This window comes from Nelumbo nucifera, chromosome 3, assembly GCF_055504915.1.
Source record: "Nelumbo nucifera cultivar China Antique chromosome 3, China Antique-T2T, whole genome shotgun sequence".
Lineage (NCBI taxonomy): Eukaryota > Viridiplantae > Streptophyta > Magnoliopsida > Proteales > Nelumbonaceae > Nelumbo > Nelumbo nucifera.
Window position 1 is genome coordinate 88,522,507 of NC_142651.1, and position 17,594 is coordinate 88,540,100.

At 43.1% G+C, this 17,594-nt stretch overlaps 1 protein-coding gene across 10 annotated transcripts in view; it reads left to right on the forward strand.

Annotated features, from left to right (window-relative positions):
* LOC148801701 (uncharacterized) overlaps positions 1–9,623 on the forward strand; it is a 28,144-nt gene extending 18,521 nt beyond the window's left edge. For 2 of the 10 annotated variants that reach the window (XR_016084129.1, XR_016084130.1), the window contains exons 5-8: positions 7,967–8,026; positions 8,250–8,284; positions 8,854–8,984; positions 9,082–9,561. Coding sequence is in view for 2 of the 10 variants with exons in the window: in XM_088901367.1 (XP_088757493.1) it covers positions 45–587 (543 nt within the window). In the remaining 8 variants the exon portion in view is untranslated. Of the gene's footprint in view, positions 1–44; positions 7,820–7,966; positions 8,027–8,249; positions 8,285–8,853; positions 8,985–9,081 lie in introns of all 10 variants that reach the window. The other 8 variants (XM_088901369.1, XM_088901372.1, XM_088901370.1 and 5 more) reach the window with 6 other exon arrangements.
* Positions 9,624–17,594: the final 7,971 nt, after the last annotated feature.

Genomic DNA, 17,594 nt, shown 5'->3' on the forward strand with positions numbered 1-17,594 from the left:
TTTTTTTTTTTTTTTTTTTTTCTGATCTCGTTTTCTTTTGATAGGTGAACTCCTCCATTCACGCCTTGGCGAACCAGGTGGAGAAATGCTCGCGGCAGGCGCGAGCTGCCGAGGAGGCTGCTCGGACTGCCGAGGAGAATGCTCGTGCTGCTGCTCGCCGTGTGCGGTCTAGGCAGGCGAGGTCTCAGAGGGATGCCGAGGCCATGGGAGTGGTAGTGCAGCGCATGGCGGAAATGAAGCTGGACCTGGAGCACCGGGTCGAGTATCTTCAGGAGGAGATCAGGGAGAGGACTCAGATCTTTTCTCAAGGGATCGAAGACGCGAAGAAGAAGGCTGTCAGCGATTACATTGCTTCGCCGGATTTCGATGACCTGATGGTAGACTCCTACACGAGGGGTTTCAAGCTAAGTTGGTGGATGATCCGGAATACGTACCCCGACCTCGACACCAGCGCCATATCCACTTCACGCATCACTCCGGAGATGGCAAATGCTGCGGATGCCGAACCAGACTCCGAGGGGGAGGCAGGTCCTTCGGGCGTTGTTGGAGAGGCTTCTGATAACGATGAAGTAGCCCCGGGCTTGTGAAATGAAATGAAATGAAATGTACACATCTGTTTTGAAATGAAAAGTCTTTTTGTTCATGTATTGGTGTCTTCGAGCTATGTTTTTTGCCGAACTGACCGTTTCGGTCCCTCAGTTCGTTTTATGAAATGACTTCGGCGTACTTGCTTTAGTGGCCTACATATAGTACCTTCTCAGGTTGACAACGTTCCATGCTCGGGGTACTTGTTTACCCTCTAGGGTTCCGAGCTCGTACGCTCCCCCCCCCGAGTGTTTTCATTACTCTGTAGGGTCCTTCCCAGTTCGGCCCAAGTTTCCCTACGCCGGGTTCGGGCACCATGACCTTACGGAGAACCAGGTCGCCGACGCGGAAGTCCCTCTTTTTTACTCGCGCGTTGTAGTACCGAGCTACCTTTTGTTGGTAAGCCGCAGTTCGGATGTGCGTGAGGTCTCTCACTTCGTCCAGTAGGTCGAGGTTGGTGCGCAACTCGCCCTCGTTTGTCCGTTCGTCGTACGCTTCTAGTCGTAACGTAGGCACTTTGATTTCCGCCGGGATCACTGCTTCGGTGCCATAGGTGAGGTTAAAGGGGGTCTCACCCGTGGCGGTTTTTTCCGTGGTTCGGTGTGCCCATAAAACACTTGGTAGTTCGTCTGCCCACAAACCTTTGGCTCGGTCCAATCGTGCTTTTAGTCCGCGGATGATGGCTCTGTTCATTACTTCTGTTTGGCCATTTGCCTGTGGGTGTGCGACCGATGTGAAGTTCTGACTAATTCCCATACTTTGGCACCATTCTTGGAACTTGATGTCTTCGAACTGTTTGCCATTGTCGGAGATCAGTACCCGAGGTAGCCCGAAGCGACATACGATGTTCTTCCAAAAGAAGTTTTGTATGTTTCGGGCCGTAACTATTGCCAGGGGTTCGGCTTCTATCCACTTTGTGAAATAATCTACTGCCACCACTAAGAATTTTCTCCCGCCTGTCGCTGGTGGGAATGGCCCCAGGAGGTCGATGCCCCATTGGGCGAAGGGCCATGGATTGGTGAGGTACTTGAGGTCGGCCGCAGGCTGATGGTGGATGCTGGCGTGCTTCTGACACTTGCCGCATTTTCTGACGAGCTCGATTGCCTCTGTCTTCATCGTTGGCCAGTAGTATCCTTGTCGAAGTGCCTTTTGGGCGAGGGCTCTGCCCCCCAGGTGTCCGCCGCACAAGCCTTCATGGATGTCGCGGAGTACCAGCTCGGCTTCGGCTGGGCGCAAGCATCGCAGATAGGGGAGCGTGTAGGATTGTCGGTACAACCGTTCGTCTATCATGACGTATTTGGCTGCCTGGCGCTGCACCCTCTTGGCTGTGTTGCAGTTCGCGGGGAGGGTTCCGTCTAACAAGAATCTTGCGAGTGGGTCGATCCAGCTCGGCTCTGCTTCGGTGACGGGAGCGACCTCTTCTGCCCCACCGAGAATGCTGGGCCGAGGCAAGTCCTCTACGTACACGGTTCTCCTGGCGTTGTGGCTCGTGCTAGCCAGTCGGGACAGGGCGTCGGCCTCAGCGTTCTCTGACCTCGGGATTTGCTTGATGAAGTGTGATTGGAAGTTAAGCAGAGCTTCCTTTACTTTTGCCAAGTACGCAATCATAGTGAGTTCGCGTGCTTCGTACTCGCCTGTAATTTGGTTGACCACGAGCTGGGAATCACTACAGATAACTACGTGCTTTGCCCCGACCTTGCGCACTAGGTTTAGCCCGGCTATCAGTGCCTCGTACTCTGCCTCGTTGTTGGATGCCGCGAACTCAAAGCGTAGTGCGTATTCCAGTTTTGTTCCGCCCGGGCCGCGTAGCACTATTCCAGCCCCACTGCCTTGTTGGTTCGAGGAGCTATCCACGTGAAGGATCCAGGGCTCCTCATCCCAGTTCGTGCTTGGTCTAACCAGGAGGGAAGCCACGCTGGCTGCTACTTCACGGGGCTCGGACTCGTTTGGCTTGAGAGCTCCGAGTTCGCCCGAACTGGGGACCTCGGGCTCGACCAGTTCAGGGGCTCCGGGGTTGAATGTGCACTCCACGATAAAATTTGCCAAGGCTTGGGCCTTGATGGCAGTTCTTGGCTTGTACTGGAGATCGTACTCGCTGAGCTCGATGGACCACTTCGTCAGCCGGCCGGAAACCTCGGGTTTGAGTAAGACTTGCCTCAGAGGTTTGTCGGTCAGGACGATGATGGTGTGGGCCTGGAAGTACGGGCGAAGTTTCCGTGCTGCTATCACCAGGGCATACGCTAGCTTTTCTATCTGCAGGTACCTTATTTCTGCTCCCTGCAAGATTTTACTAACATAATATACGGGTCGCTGGACCCGGTCTGCCTCCTTTACTAGTATTGAACTGACTACCTCGTCGCTGGCTGAGAGGTATAGCTCTAAGACTTCGCCTTCCTCGGGCCGAGCTAAGGTTGGTACTTTGGCGAGGTAGCCTTTTAGCTCATCAAACGCGAGCTGACAGTCTTGGGTCCATTTGAACCCTTTGCCTTTGATCGCTTTGAAGAAGGGTAGGCAGCGGTCTGCCGATTTGGACATGAAGCGGCTTAGGGCGGCTATGCGGCCGTTTAGCCTTTGGACTTCTTTTATTTTCCGAGGTGGTCTCATATCTAGGATGGCTTGTATTTTGTCTGGGTTGGCCTCGATGCCACGTCGATTGACAACGTAGCCCAGGAACTTGCCCGAGGTGACGCCAAAGACACATTTGTTGGGGTTTAATTTCATGTTATACTGACGCAGGATTTGGAAGACAGAATCTAAGTCTTGTATTAATTTTTGCGAAAACTGTGTTTTGACGACCATGTCGTCTACATAGCACTCTATCTTTGTGCCGATCAGGGGCCGGAACAGCTTATTTACAAGTCTTTGGAAGGTCGCCCCGGCGTTTTTTAACCCGAAGGGCATGACCTTGTAACAGTATATACTGAATTCGGTTATGAAGCTGGTTTTTTCCTCGTCGGACTGGTCCATCCGGATTTGGTTGTAGCCTGAGTAGGCATCCAGGAAACTTAGCAATTCGTGTCCTGAGGTCGCGTCCACTAGACGGTCGATCCTAGGAAGGGGGAAGCAGTCTTTCGGGCAAGCTCGGTTCAGGTCGGTGTAGTCGATGCACATGCGCCACTTGCCGTTCGCCTTTTTCACCAGCACAGGGTTGGCCACCCAGCTCGGGTAATAGACTTCCCTTATGAAGTCTGCCGCGAGGAGCTTTTCGACTTCCTCGTCGACTGCTTTCCAGCGCTCCGGGGCTAAGTTCCGTTTCTTCTGTCTAACGGGTCTGACAGTTCGGTCCGTTGGGGTTCCTTGACAGAAGCACCAATCTGGAGTGCACGAGATGGGTTCGTAGGTGAGGTCGGGATCGCGACTGTCTCTTCTGTCGGCGAGGCTCGTTCTTCGCCTTGCTCCATAGGCCGCTCCAGGTCGAGGTCGCCGGTTGGCTTGGACTTGCCCTTTAGGGCGGCGACGTAGCACTTGCGGGATTCGAGCTGGTCGCCCCGCACTACCCCCACACCGAAGTCCGTAGGGAACTTCATCGCCAAATAATAGGTAGAGACCACCGCCCGCAGGATATGCGTGATTGGCCGTCCTATTATGGTGTTGTATGGGGAGGGGGTCGCGACTACCAGAAAATCGTGGTTGAGTCTGACCACACAAGGCCACGTGCCGACTTCCACGGGCACCGTTATTTTTCCAAGGGGCCTGACTTCCTCCCCGCTGAAGCCCACCAGGGGAGTGCTTGCAGGTTTTAGGTCGCTCCTTGGCAGCTGCAGCCGATCAAATGCCGACTTGAATAGGATGTCCGCCGAGCTGCCTGAATCTACGAGCACGCGCCTAACTTCGAAGTCGCTGATCCTGAGTTTAATGACGAGTGCGTCGTCGTGAGGGTAGCGAACTCCCCGCGCGTCGTCTTCTGTGAAGAGGATCGGCTCCTCGGTCTTCGGCCTCTTCGGGGGGTTCCGCTCCTCGAGGACCGCTTCGTGAACTGAGGTTCGAGCTGCCGCTGATGTGCACCCCGCCACCACTGAACCTCCCACAATTACATGGATGGTTCCCCGAACTGGCCTTTCTGCCGGAGGCTGTCGCTGCATTGGTTCGGCAGGCCTGCTGCTAGTCTCCGGGGCGTCTTTTAAGTGTTCGCCCGGCTGGTCCACTTTATTGCTATTATTGTTGTGCTGTACAAAGTTTCTTAAGTATCCGCGACGGATGAGCCCCTCTATCTCGTCTCGAAGGTTATTACATAGCTCGGTACTGTGACCGTGGTCCCTATGGAAACTACAATACAAAATTCTTGTTTCTTTCGTTCGGATTTCCCTTTAGGCGAGGTGGCCACTTCACGAAGGGGGCGTCCTTGATCGTCATTAGGATCTCGGTCCGCCTTGTGTTCAGTGGCGTGTAATCCGTCCGAGCTGGGAGGGGAGCTCGGAATGACTGGTTCGGTTTCGGGTCCCGGGCCGGGTTTTTCCGATCGGCCGAGCTAGAGGGCTCGCCGTCCCTCTTTCTTTTCTCGTTTCCGCCCTCGGTTCTTTGGTTGATTTCTTCCTCCGTCCTCATGAACTTGTCCGCGAGCTTGAGGAACTCGGCCACGGTTGCAGGCTGGTTAGCTACCATGTGCCACTTGAATTCCTTGTGCGTCACCCCTCTTTTTGCTGCGGCAAGCTGTACCGCGGGGTCTAACCGAGGTATCTGTAAGCATGCCTCGTTGAATCGTTTGATGTAGCCCCGTATGGGTTCTCCTTCCCTTTGGACTACTCCGAAGATGCTCTCCTCTGCTCTGGGGCACCGTTTACTGGTAACAAAGTGTGCAGTGAAGACCTCCACGAACTGAGCCCAACACTTTATCGATCCGGGGGCTAGGTTCCTGTACCAAGTGCGGGCTACCCCCTTAAGGGTGGTGGTGAAGGCCACACACATGCATGATTCGTTGGCCCTGGCGAGGTGCATTTGGGACTGGAAAGCGTCCACGTGGTCGTTGGGGTCGAAGGATCCGTCGTACTTGTCTAGGGACGGGAGCTTGAAATCTTTAGGCAAGGGGACTGCCAGGAGTTCTGAGGCGAGGGGGGAAGGAACTGAGAGAATTGGGGCGATTCCTACCTCGTCCGAGCTCGCCTCGCCTTTGCCTCTAAGCTCGGATAAGACGCGGGTGGCGGTTCATCGACTTCGACGGCGTCTCCGCTGCTGCTGAGTGGGCCTCGTGCTGGCGCTGCTGGCCTCCGTGTTGCCGAGCTCGATGGGCTCGGAGTTCTGGTAGTCCGCTGCCGTCAGTGCGCCGAATCGGTTTCCCACCAGTGGGGACTCCGGTTTTGAGACCCGAGGTGCTGACCTCGCGGGCGAGGTTCCTGATCCGCCTGCGAGCCGCGAGGCGGGGATGACTTTTCTTTCTCTCCGGCCTGGGGACGAGGCCTGGCTGTTTGGGGGATTCTGGGGCCTGGAGGCCTTTCCTTGGTGAAGGCGCCCGTCCTGCGGAGAGGCCTTTACTGGCTTCGGGGCGGGGTGGCGAGGTGGAAGCGGTGGTTGGTTCGATGTCAGTTGGGGAAACTGCTGCTGATAGTGGTATTGGGAGAGGTTGTGCAACACTTGGTGTTGGTGAAGCTGGTGTTGCTGGAACTGCTGCATCTGGGCTTGCATTGCCCGCATGCATTGCATTAAGTCGTCCAACCGATTCTGGCTAGCTACCAGGGGGACGGCGGTCGGTTCGGAGAAGGTAGTCTCGATGGGAAGAGGGAAGGAGATGTTTGCGGAGGGCAGGCTTATAGGGGCCACTGTTTGTGGCGTAGTCAGGTTGGGGATTCCATCCACCGTGAGGGGGATGGTGAACTGCCCCACACACACTACGGGGACTTGGGGCTGTTCCCCGGTGGTGTTCGTCTCTGTGCCGCGTCCGGCGTTGCTGGATGAGGCCATAAGTAATGAGTTCTTTAGAGAAGAAGGAAAGGGTATGAAAATTTTGGAGGGAGGCTTTTTGAAGCGTGTTCCCACAGACGGTGCCAATTGATGATGCACGATCTGGCCGGTCTTAGCTGTTGATGATCTTGCCTCCGAAATGAGTAACAGGGACCTGAAACGGGAGGAGAAGAGAGGCTCCGGGGAGAACCCGGCGTAAGGGCTCCGAAGCTCAAGTTAGAGTCTTTCAAAGGCAAGAATAACCAGATAGCGCGGAAGTTAGCATACCTCTTCCCTGGAGGGGTAGAAGCCTTTTATAACCACTTCGCGCACTCACTTCCAGGCCTCCGTCAGGTCGGACATGATTACTTCTGAACTCCTGCCAGTTCGGGTGTCACTTCCTCTGGTCGGACAGAACCGCCACTGTTCCTCCTGTCGGAGCCGTCTCTGCGGCTAGTGACGATGGTTGCAGGTGGCGGTGGTAGGAAGCCGTTTGAAATGCGGCTGTCAGGCGTCAGATTCCAAATTAGTCAGGTACGCCGCCCTTGGATAAGGACGTCCTTGGCATCGGGTACGTCTGGCGGGCCTGGTGTTTTGGAGTGGCGAGCGAGGTGCCTTGAGCTCGGTTTGGAGTGTTCCGAGCTGCCACGGGTCAGCTCGGGTCAGCGCTGTGAGGCTTGGGCCCAGTATAGTTCGTGCTCCTCTCAGGGAGCTCGGGTTCTCAGGAGGGAGCTCGCTCTTATCAGGGAGCTCGGGCTCCTAGTAGGGAGCTCGGACTTAGGAAGCTCAGGTTCTTTAGGGAGATCGGGTTCTTTAGGGAGCTCGGGCTCCTAGTACCGAGCTAGGACTTAGGGAGCTCGGGTTTTAGGGAGCTTGGACCTTTAACGGGGAGTTCGCTCTTAACAAGGAGCTCGGACTAAATACAACGATCTGGAGTTGGGGCTCGGTAGCGAGTTTGGACTTGCTTCCGATGTTCGCTTTGGGTGCTCTACTGTCCCGGGCTGCTTGCCTTTGCCACGCGTCGGGCGATCGCGAGGTCGGGCCAAATTTCCCTTCATCAGTTATATATACAATATATGCCACAAATTAATTTATAGCGGCAGATATAACCACCATAGATATGCCATAAATTAATTTATAGTGGCGAATATAATTGCTGTTATATGAAATATATATGCCTCAAAATTGGTTATAGCGGCGGTTATATCCACCCGTATATGATTTATACTGACAGAATATCACTTTTAATGCCGGTTACAAAAACACCATTATATCATATACATACGTCGTGATTCTGATCTATAGGCTGCGTTTGGTTGGAGTGCAAATTTGCACTCCGGTTCAGATTTGCATCCGTTTGGTAAGCATTAAAAAATGCATCGATTTTCGATGCAAAATTATATATACACCCGAGTTTGCATCCAAAATGAGAGAGAATTTTTTTTCATTTCGAGTTCGTTTTCCTCATCGAAATAAAGATCTGACCCTGCTTTCGATTTGTGAATAGCAAAACCACTCAACCTTACTTTCGCTCCAACGTAGCTATCACCAGAACAACTGATTTCAAGTGAGCATACTCTCTACCTCCACTTTTTTCTATTTTTGCAAAATCTCTTTAGACCGTAGATTCTATCTTTATTTTTTGGTTCAACTTATCAGAGATAATTTTAGATTCTTTCTTCTTCATCTCAGCCACACAATCAAGATGTTTATTTCTTGCCAATTTAATTAAATGTCTTAAATGTACAGTTCTTTTTTTTGTAGATTAATAGTCAGTCCTTTTTTTGTAGGGATCTAAAATCCTTGTCGTTCTTCAGTTTCTTAGGTACAATCTACATTCCAAGGCTCATGTTTATTGGGTTTAATTATAGATTTAAGTTTTCACTCAATAGGGTTAGGGTTTATTGTCTCTTTGGTTTATTTAGGGTTTGATATGCTAAGTGAACTAGGGTATTGGAGATTTGATTGCCTATGTGATTACGATTATTATTATTATTTTTTTTTTATTTTGATGCTTTGGTTTGGGATGTGATTATAAAATTGAGTTTCATATCGCTGAATATTTATTTGGACCAAAATAAGAATATTGTCACTTTCACTTGGATTATTAGTTTTTACATAATTATGCTACATTTTAACAAATACAATAGAAGAATAAAATGCAATTGTATTTCCAGGATTGTTAAATTAGAGTAAAATGCAAATGTAGTGTTGTCACGCTTGTCCAACATAAATTAGAATAAAAAATTAGAACACCCAACAAGCACCATTTTCAACGTTTGCTCCCTGTTGTGAGTGGTGTGAGCTGGTTGTTTTGAATAGTGCAAACACACTTCTCTGTTCCAACGTTTGCTTCCTACTGTGAGTGGTGTGAGCTGGTTGTTTTGAATCCAGGTTTAGAAGCAATGTTTGCTTAAGAGCTGCTTGGAGCAAGACTGTTTTCCTTTACAATCACCTATGAAGAATTGAATACAGGGTTGGCTTGACTTGGATCAAAGCTATCAGAGGCTGAAGTCATGGAAGGTGTAAGATATAAGTGCATTGAAAAAATGAAGCTAGTTTTCTTGATCTTTTATTTTACATGTTTGAGATTCTTGGGTTGATCAATTCTTTCTTTTTCAGGCTGATGTGGACGGAAATGGAACAATCGATTATATCGAATTTACTACTGCAACCATGCATAGGCACAAGCTAGAAAGAGACGAACATCTATATAAAGCCTTCTAGCATTTTGATAAAGATCAGAGTGGATACATTTGTGACAGGATGCCCGGGTTGCTAATTCTATGCCATTTGGAAGCTCCATAGTTCCTATTCAAAAAGAATAGTCGTCATTGGCGTGAAGAGGAGAGAGAAACTGGTTTACTTGGTAGAAAAGACCATTGTATTTGCATTGACGGTGGGAGTAGCTGGTTGTTTTTATGTTGTTATTTTTTACTAAGATGCCTGTTGTATGTCCGAGCAGCTTGTTATTTTTTATATTTGTTTAATGGTAGGAGTAGCTGAAACACTATTTGGTAGCAAGAAACAGTTGTATTTGCATTGATGGAAATGCTAAACATCCACAAAAATTGTATTTTTATTTGCGTTTTTCTAAACAAATGAGTTGAGTGCAAAGTGGGTGTGTAAATCTTGAACCACTTTGCACTCACATGTACCAAACATTTTTGTTTTGCACTCTACAAATTTGCATTCGTATTCCAACCAAATGGAGCCATAGTGGTGGATTATCTGCCGCTGTCGTTTAATCCAACAATGAATGCCATGTTTTTAGTGACATATTTTTGCCATTAATTGTTGCCTTTGCGCCACTAAATTATAGTGATGTAGCGGTGGATGTTTTATTTGCTGCAAATTGCTTTACCAACGCGACGTGTAGCAGCGGAAGTGTAACTACCACTAATACGTAGCTACACTCCTATAGCGGCGTATATCAAATGCTGTAGCGACGAATCTATCCGATGCTATAGGTCAGTTTTCTTGTAGTGATGACTTGCTAACTGGGCCATTGTTGGCCCAAGTTCTGACAAGCCGTAAACCCATTTGCCCACACACACTGTCTTAGACCAATGATATTTATTCAGAAAAATAACACCCACATGTAATGTCCTAAGAGTTTGGGCATAGTGTCATTTTGGTCCCCGAACTTTAAAACATGATAATTCAGTATCTAAACTTTTAAAGTGTGTCAATTTAGTACATGCCGTTAACTATTCCATTAATCAATCGTTAAGTGGTATTTGAAAAGACACAAATGCCCTTTAAGTGTCATCTAATTCTCTTTATCAACCATCCAAATGTTGGCAAGAACTGACCAATCCCAAATCCTTACCTCTTCTATTTAAGAAAGTTGGGGTCACATCCTAGTGGTCATTTTAGTGACCCCAACTTTCTTGAATAAAAGAGACAAGGATTTGGGACTGTTCATTTTTTAGCACAGTTAGGATGGTTGATAAAGAAAATTAGATGACACTGGAAGGGGCATTTGTCTTTTCAAATTCCACTTAACTACTAGTTAATGGGCTAGTTAACGGCAGGTACTGGATTGACATATTTTAAAAGTCCAGGTATTGAACTGCAACATTTTAAAGTTTGGAGACCAAAGTGGCACTAGGCTCAATGTACAGGGTATTAATCGGAAATTTTCCCCTTTTTATTTAAATCAAGATTCTGTTTGGCATCAATTCATTTATAGATGATGCATAAGGTGAAACAAATCACTTATGAAAAGCAATGGTTCCAAACAAGTTCTAAGAAACAATTGGATTTGATTCATGATTTGGGGTGGGGAGGTGCATAGTAGGGCGCATATGTGGCCCACTAGCCATACCAAGCATAGCCTATACATTTAGGGATTTGATCCCATGCCTCCCATATCAGTCATAAAATACATATAACCCTATTTTATGACTCGCATGGGCCTTATCATTGGTTCGACAGCCAGCCTGCTAAACAGTCATCATATTTAATTAACTTAATTTAGGGTCCATTTGTTTCTCATGCAGTCTGAATCGCAATCCCATAGTCTGTTTGGTTCAGACATAAATGGGAATGGGAATTGAAATCAGTAGGAGTGAGATTTCATTCCTAAGGGAGGGACAGGGAATGGTCATTCCCACAAATGAGGGAATGTTATTCCAACAAGAATGGAAATGGGATTCCGATTTCGCCCAACCAAACAATTGGAATTGAAATAGTCCATTCAGATTCCAATTCCAAACCCCTATTCCTGTGAACCAAATGGGGCGTTATATTTAGAGGGTTGCTAAGTGACCATCTTGACAATTGGATCATCAGTGATTTGACTCATGACTCAAGAATATGAATCTAATTCAAATGGGGCGTTATAATCTAAATTGCATTGCTTATATTTTTATTTTGGGATTGAAATTTATTTAATCCCTTTTTTAGGGCTCAGTTTGTAAAAAGTACAAATACAAATATGTACAGAGTGAATACATACAAAATACAAAGTTTTGTACTCTACATATTTGTATTTGTACTCCTTCCAATTCAGAAAGAATATAAATACAAATATGTATAGTACAAATACGTAGAAAATACAAGGCTTTGCACTCTACATATTTCTATTTGTACTCCTTCCAAACTGAGCCAAAGTAAAAAAATAGATTGGCCCCCATTTAAGGAGAAAAAATCCTCTTGTATGAGGTGAAAAAGAGCAATACAATACAAAAGCAATTATTTATGATGGAATTGAAGAAAGTAAGCGTAGAGATACTTGGCTTTGAGTTTCTTTGGAGTAATTGTAAGCAATGGATTAAGGAAATGGGAGTTGAACTTCACTGAGATTCAGTAGTACATGAGATAACTGGTGGAACTTAGCTACCAAAGTGGGACCATGGGCCACTTACAGAATAAATTATGCTTAAAGCTCTAGATCTTGTTAGGCCCAGAAAGCCCATTATATAAATCCCATGGGGAAAACATTCTAAAATAAAAGCTTCATTTATGTGAAACTAAAATTTTAGATATTAAGATCAGATTCAATTAGTTGACAACTCTACAACCAAGACATTTTATTTGTACACTGAAACTATGGTTAATTATATAAAATTATGGTAGTACAAATGATTTGGGTGTAAATTCTGATTTATTTTGGTTTTTTTATCTTATTTTGTTTGATTGCAGTATAAATGATGCCAAATAAGACCTGAAGCTAGAATAAAGTTAGAAACCAAAACAAAATTAAACTAGAAATTTGCATTCTTTTCATTTGTGCTCTGGTACATTTGTATTAATGCAAATAAAATTGCACTGCAATCAAATGCAAACTAAAAACTTTCCCTCAACTTTCTGTATCATCACCATTTGGGTTATTTTTAAAATTAGGCTGCATTCATGCTTTCAGAGGATTAATTCTGATGAACTTTGTTATTCTAAGAATTATTTTAAGTTTGAATTTTTAATTTTTTTTGGAATTATCCTATTTTTTGCTCAAAACCCATTTTAAGAATGGATTCTTTGAAGGAAAAAAAGAAAAAAAAAATTCATACAAAGAATCATTTTTGGCTCAGAAATCATTCCTTCAGATAATGATTCATTGGAGCAGGATTTTAACCAAGCATAGATCAATTCCCAGGGCTTCTAGCAATAGAAGTAGAGAAATGGGTTCTGTCAAAGGGCCTACCTAGTTCTGTACTTCTATTAGGTAGATGACCTCTCCTATTTTCAGCCTTTTGGTTAGCATGTATTAATTTTCCATGTTTCTCTCCTTTTTGTGAATAAAGGTTGCAACTTGCAATTGCTTCCTTTGTCTCAGCCTATGTCAGCCTTTGCTGAAATCTGGAGACAGAAAGCCAAAAGGAGGGTTTGAGGCCCTCATGACTTTTCCGACTGTCCTAATTGTTTCATGCACATTGGGACCCACCACCAGATGGGTCCTATCCAGTAGACCACTTGAGATTGCATATGTTGTCCAAATCAAATAGCTAAGATTCACTGAGGGTTTGAGGCCCTCAGTGATTCACTGGTTGTGCAGATTTTTGGGCTACCCACTATTTTAGTGATGGGCTATGAATCTTCCTATGGTGGGCTTCCACCCTTGAATTGAGTGAAATTCTTGGGGCCCTAGACCTGTCCAATCCTTTAATCTAAGAAATTCCCCTTCTAGGTAATAAATACTACTGGTTTTAGAAGTTTCAGATGTTCAATCTCAACTCAAGAATGCCAAAAAGGAATTTTCTTACCACATGGTAATGGAAGCATTTTTTTTTTATAAATCCAACCCAGAGATTGAATTATTTTCTATTCAAAATTATGAAAGTGGTATACTAGGGTTCGACTACGAAGACAGAAAGACATGATACTGGAAAAACTTATAACCAATCAACCAACATCACCGTAGTGGTAATCAATGAAGTGGGTTTTTATCAGAGGGGATTTTGATTGGTCAAAGACTTTAGCATCATAGATTTTTCCTATATATAAAAATTAATAATGATAAAATATTCAAGAAACCAATCACTATCTAAACAGGCCAAATAAACCAGTTGGATCCACAGGCCATTGACCTTATCTATAGTCTTTTTGTGAATTAGAAATCGTGACTGGGTGACAGATCGACCAATCAGACCAGATGGGTCAATAATAGGTTGAAAACACTACATGATAGGGGCTTCTGGGGCCTGGGAGGGCTAACCTAGTTAGTAATTTGAACAAAATTGAATTGAACTGCATTTTTAAAAAATACTGAAAATATGGGATTTTTTTCTTACTAATGCAGTTTTTTTTTCAAAAAATACAGGAATATTAAATTTTAATACACTATAGTAATCTAAAATTACAACTGTATTTTAAACAAAAACACATTTAAACTGATCTTCATTCTTTTTTTTTTTTTGTATTCTTAGTGTTTGATGAAATGCTTCATCATAGTTTTCATTGTCAAAACTGAACTGTGGGGCTGAATTGAGGGTGATGTGATGAATATGCATAGTAATTTTGGACCACCACCTCTGGTCCCGGTTGGGATAGATTCTGGGGCTGTCTCCCATGTAAATGTGTGAACTGTGAACGTTATCAAGCAGCTCAACCCTTGTTATGGACCATCAATCATATTCATAGTACAATTTTTAAGAGGTATTAGGCCTGGATTCTTGTTCCCTTGGCTCCACACATGGAATGATGACAAGGTCAAACAAACCCATTAGATAGTTGACCAGCTTGATTAACAGTTTATTGTTTATCCAGCTCCATGTCTCAAGCCACCACATGTGTCTGCTTCTTGCTTTATTTCCATTTTGAATTTCTCAAGTTTTCAACTAAAAGAAGAAAAGTATTACAGCTGCAATATACTGTAGGGAGTGCAGAGGCAATCCAAACTTCCACCGGAAGAGAGGAGTTAGACATACCTATATCCAAATTTGATTGGTTGATATTTGGATTCAAGTCCTATATACTGGATTTTTATTGGGTTCAAATTGGAATTGGATATTGAATGGCATTAATAAATTAATCTAAAAATGATGAAAACATTATATGTTTTTAATAAAACAATGCAAAAATAATGTTTATTTGCTGCAAATATAAAAATAATGCTGATATTGTATATTATGAACAAAAAAATGAATTAAAAATAATTCGTATGAAACTTGAACCTATGATTCTAGTAAAAATACAACATCCAACCCAATTTTACTGATACACAATAAACATTTCAAGTGTAGATTAAATTGGATAGGGCAAATAATTCACATTCAATCGAATTATAAATGGATGAAATTTGGTCACCCTTGGAATTAACTTTGGATTCAGACAATTTGCAAACCTATGGGCTGCCTTGCATTCTACTGTCATCTGTTAAACCAGTGTTAGAAGTATAATAAGTATGCAAGTATGTATATTTTAAGTGCTATGAAGAGGCTCTATTGGGCGGGGTTTCATCACCAAAACAGAAATTTAAAAGACCCAAAAACCCCACCAGTTCCCACTCGCCATTGGAATTCATTTTTATATTGCTAAAGACCTAAAGTAGCTATTGAATATAACTTAGAAAACAATTTAATATTATCTTGGGACCCCAGATTATATAATTAATTATCTTTTGCTTGGAACTTAAGAAAGGGAGAATGACATTTATGGAAATCTGAAAACGAAGGAGAGGGCAAGTGGGTCTGACTATTTTGGCTCATTTAGCATTCATTGATCCCATTTTCCACAAAGAAACTTGGCTAATGGGGATTGGTTAATCATCTAACAGTCAGGCAATAATGTACTTAATTTAATTAATTTTCCTTCTGGAAGAGTGATTAGGTTCAAAAATGAAGTGATGACTTTGATGCATTAGGTTGTTATATAATTAGTATTTTACCTTTGAGAGAGAAAATGATCAATGTTTTCAGCCTTTTAAGTCCTTAGTATTGCCAGCAATTTGATAGTATTATGAGCTTATCTATCGATGGATGATTCAGTGTCAACAGTAGAAAACTTAGAAAAAAATTATATTGAAATCAAAATACCAGAACCCAAAAGATTTTTTTTTTTCCATCAGCCCATTAGCATTTTGTGTTTGAATGTGATTTTGCATTTAAAACTCAGGTATGAATGGCAGGCTTTATTGCCCAGAGGAAGAGCACATGCTTTCCTTTGGTACACAACCATGCTTACAATGTAGCCACTTCCATGCTTAAGTCCAAGTTACACCCTGGCTCCCATGTCCTTAGTGTTTTATTCTTCTAAGTCCATTGTTTTGTGAGTTATTCTCCATTTGAGGGGTTTCCATCAAATGAGCAGTCCAAAAAGAACCACAGATGACAATACATGTGGTTTGGGATGTGGACCATATATCATTTGCAACACAACACACAGATGTGTCTATCCTAATCAAAACCTAAAGCTTTGGGATTCACTCCCCATTCCTATGCTGGTCTCTGTTGGCATCAATACCTCCTTCAATGCAGTATGATGTTTCACCAAAAGTGCTTTTGAAACCCTTTGTTTGGATAGAATTTAAGGCATTTAATTTCTTACAAGCCCAAGTCAGTTCCATTAAGGTGCCATCAATAAAGTCTAGGGGTGTCAATTGGACTGGATTTGGTCCAATCCAATCCAGTCCAATGCGAGTCCATTACAAATAGACCTCGTCCAATCCAGTCCAATGAATATTTTGGATCATTTTGGACTGGTCTAATTCAATGTCTGGATCATTCAATCTGTTCAAATTTGTTTTAATTGTAGATTGTTTCTAACTCAAACCTGGTCCATTGACAACTGTATTCTTATCTTCCATCAATGGACCAGATATTGGCTCAATCTAACCCAATCTAATATAAATTCAGTACGGATGGACCAGGTCCAATCCAATCCAATAAATACTTTAGACCATTAAGTTTGGACTGATCCAATCTAATATGTCATATTGGTCTGTCCAATTCAGACAAATTGGACGGAGTCCAACTCAAAATTGGTGCATTGACACCCCTATCAATAACAACATCTTGTTGGGGAAGCCCCCCTCTCTGGTCTACGCATGCATTGATTGAAAATGCTAATCAAATAATAATTTGATATTGGGAATAATACATGCATCCATTTGGACTAAATCTATCAAAGGAAACAAATAAACAAAAGGGTTATGCTTAATTTTCATGACAAGACCTTTCATGGTGAAGGGAAAACCATGGGAGAAGCTCCAAAACCTATATCATGTCAAATTAAGGCTCAGTTTAGGAGTATAAATATAAATTTGTAGAGTATAGAACCTTGTATTTTGTATATATTTACACTGTATATATTTGTATTTATACTTTTTATTTTTGTGCTCTATAAATATATATATATATATATCTATATATTTGTATATATTTTTATTTATGTATTTACAAATTCTATCTCCCCCTCTACTTTTTATTATTTATTTTTGTGCTCTATAAATTAAAGTTTGTCTTTAATATCTCTCCTTCAAAAGTCAAACCAATTATTTGTAACTTGTCCTAATGGCATTTTTGCCCTCCACTGAAACTAGTAAAATAAGTTATTCAATGAAGGCAATCTTCATTTTCTTCCATAGGCTTTATGTAAAATTGTAATTTTTACCATATAACTTGATTGTCTGCATAAATTCAAATTTGTTTTCAAATTCTCCAATTGAGAATCTGAAATAATTCAAAACTTGTATTTTAATTACTCTTTTGTTTTTCTAGTTTACCAATAAAGTAAGTAAAGTAAGTTAATAATAATTACCTTTTATAACCCTAATTTTCTGTGAGAAAATATCATATATTATAAAAATATAATAAGATTTTTTCCATTAATTATCAAGTGGACTTTACATAGTCATTAAGTTTATTGTAGTATGAAACCTTTAGTTTAGGACTTCATATATTAAATACATCATGGCTTAATTTAAAATTATTTAATTAAAACAAACAGTCTATATGACTTTGGATAAAGTTTTAGGAGAGAAAGTGAGGATTTTACCATATGACTTTTAGTTAAGTTTATATGACCAATTATTTTTAAGGGTAAAAAGTTGTATTATATATCTTTTACTATATAATATTGATATCAAAATATTATATATAGTAAAAGATATATAATATTTTCCATTTATTTTCCTCTGACCATTCTTTGGGTATCTCTCATCTTCTTATTCTCACGTGCATTTGCACGTGCCA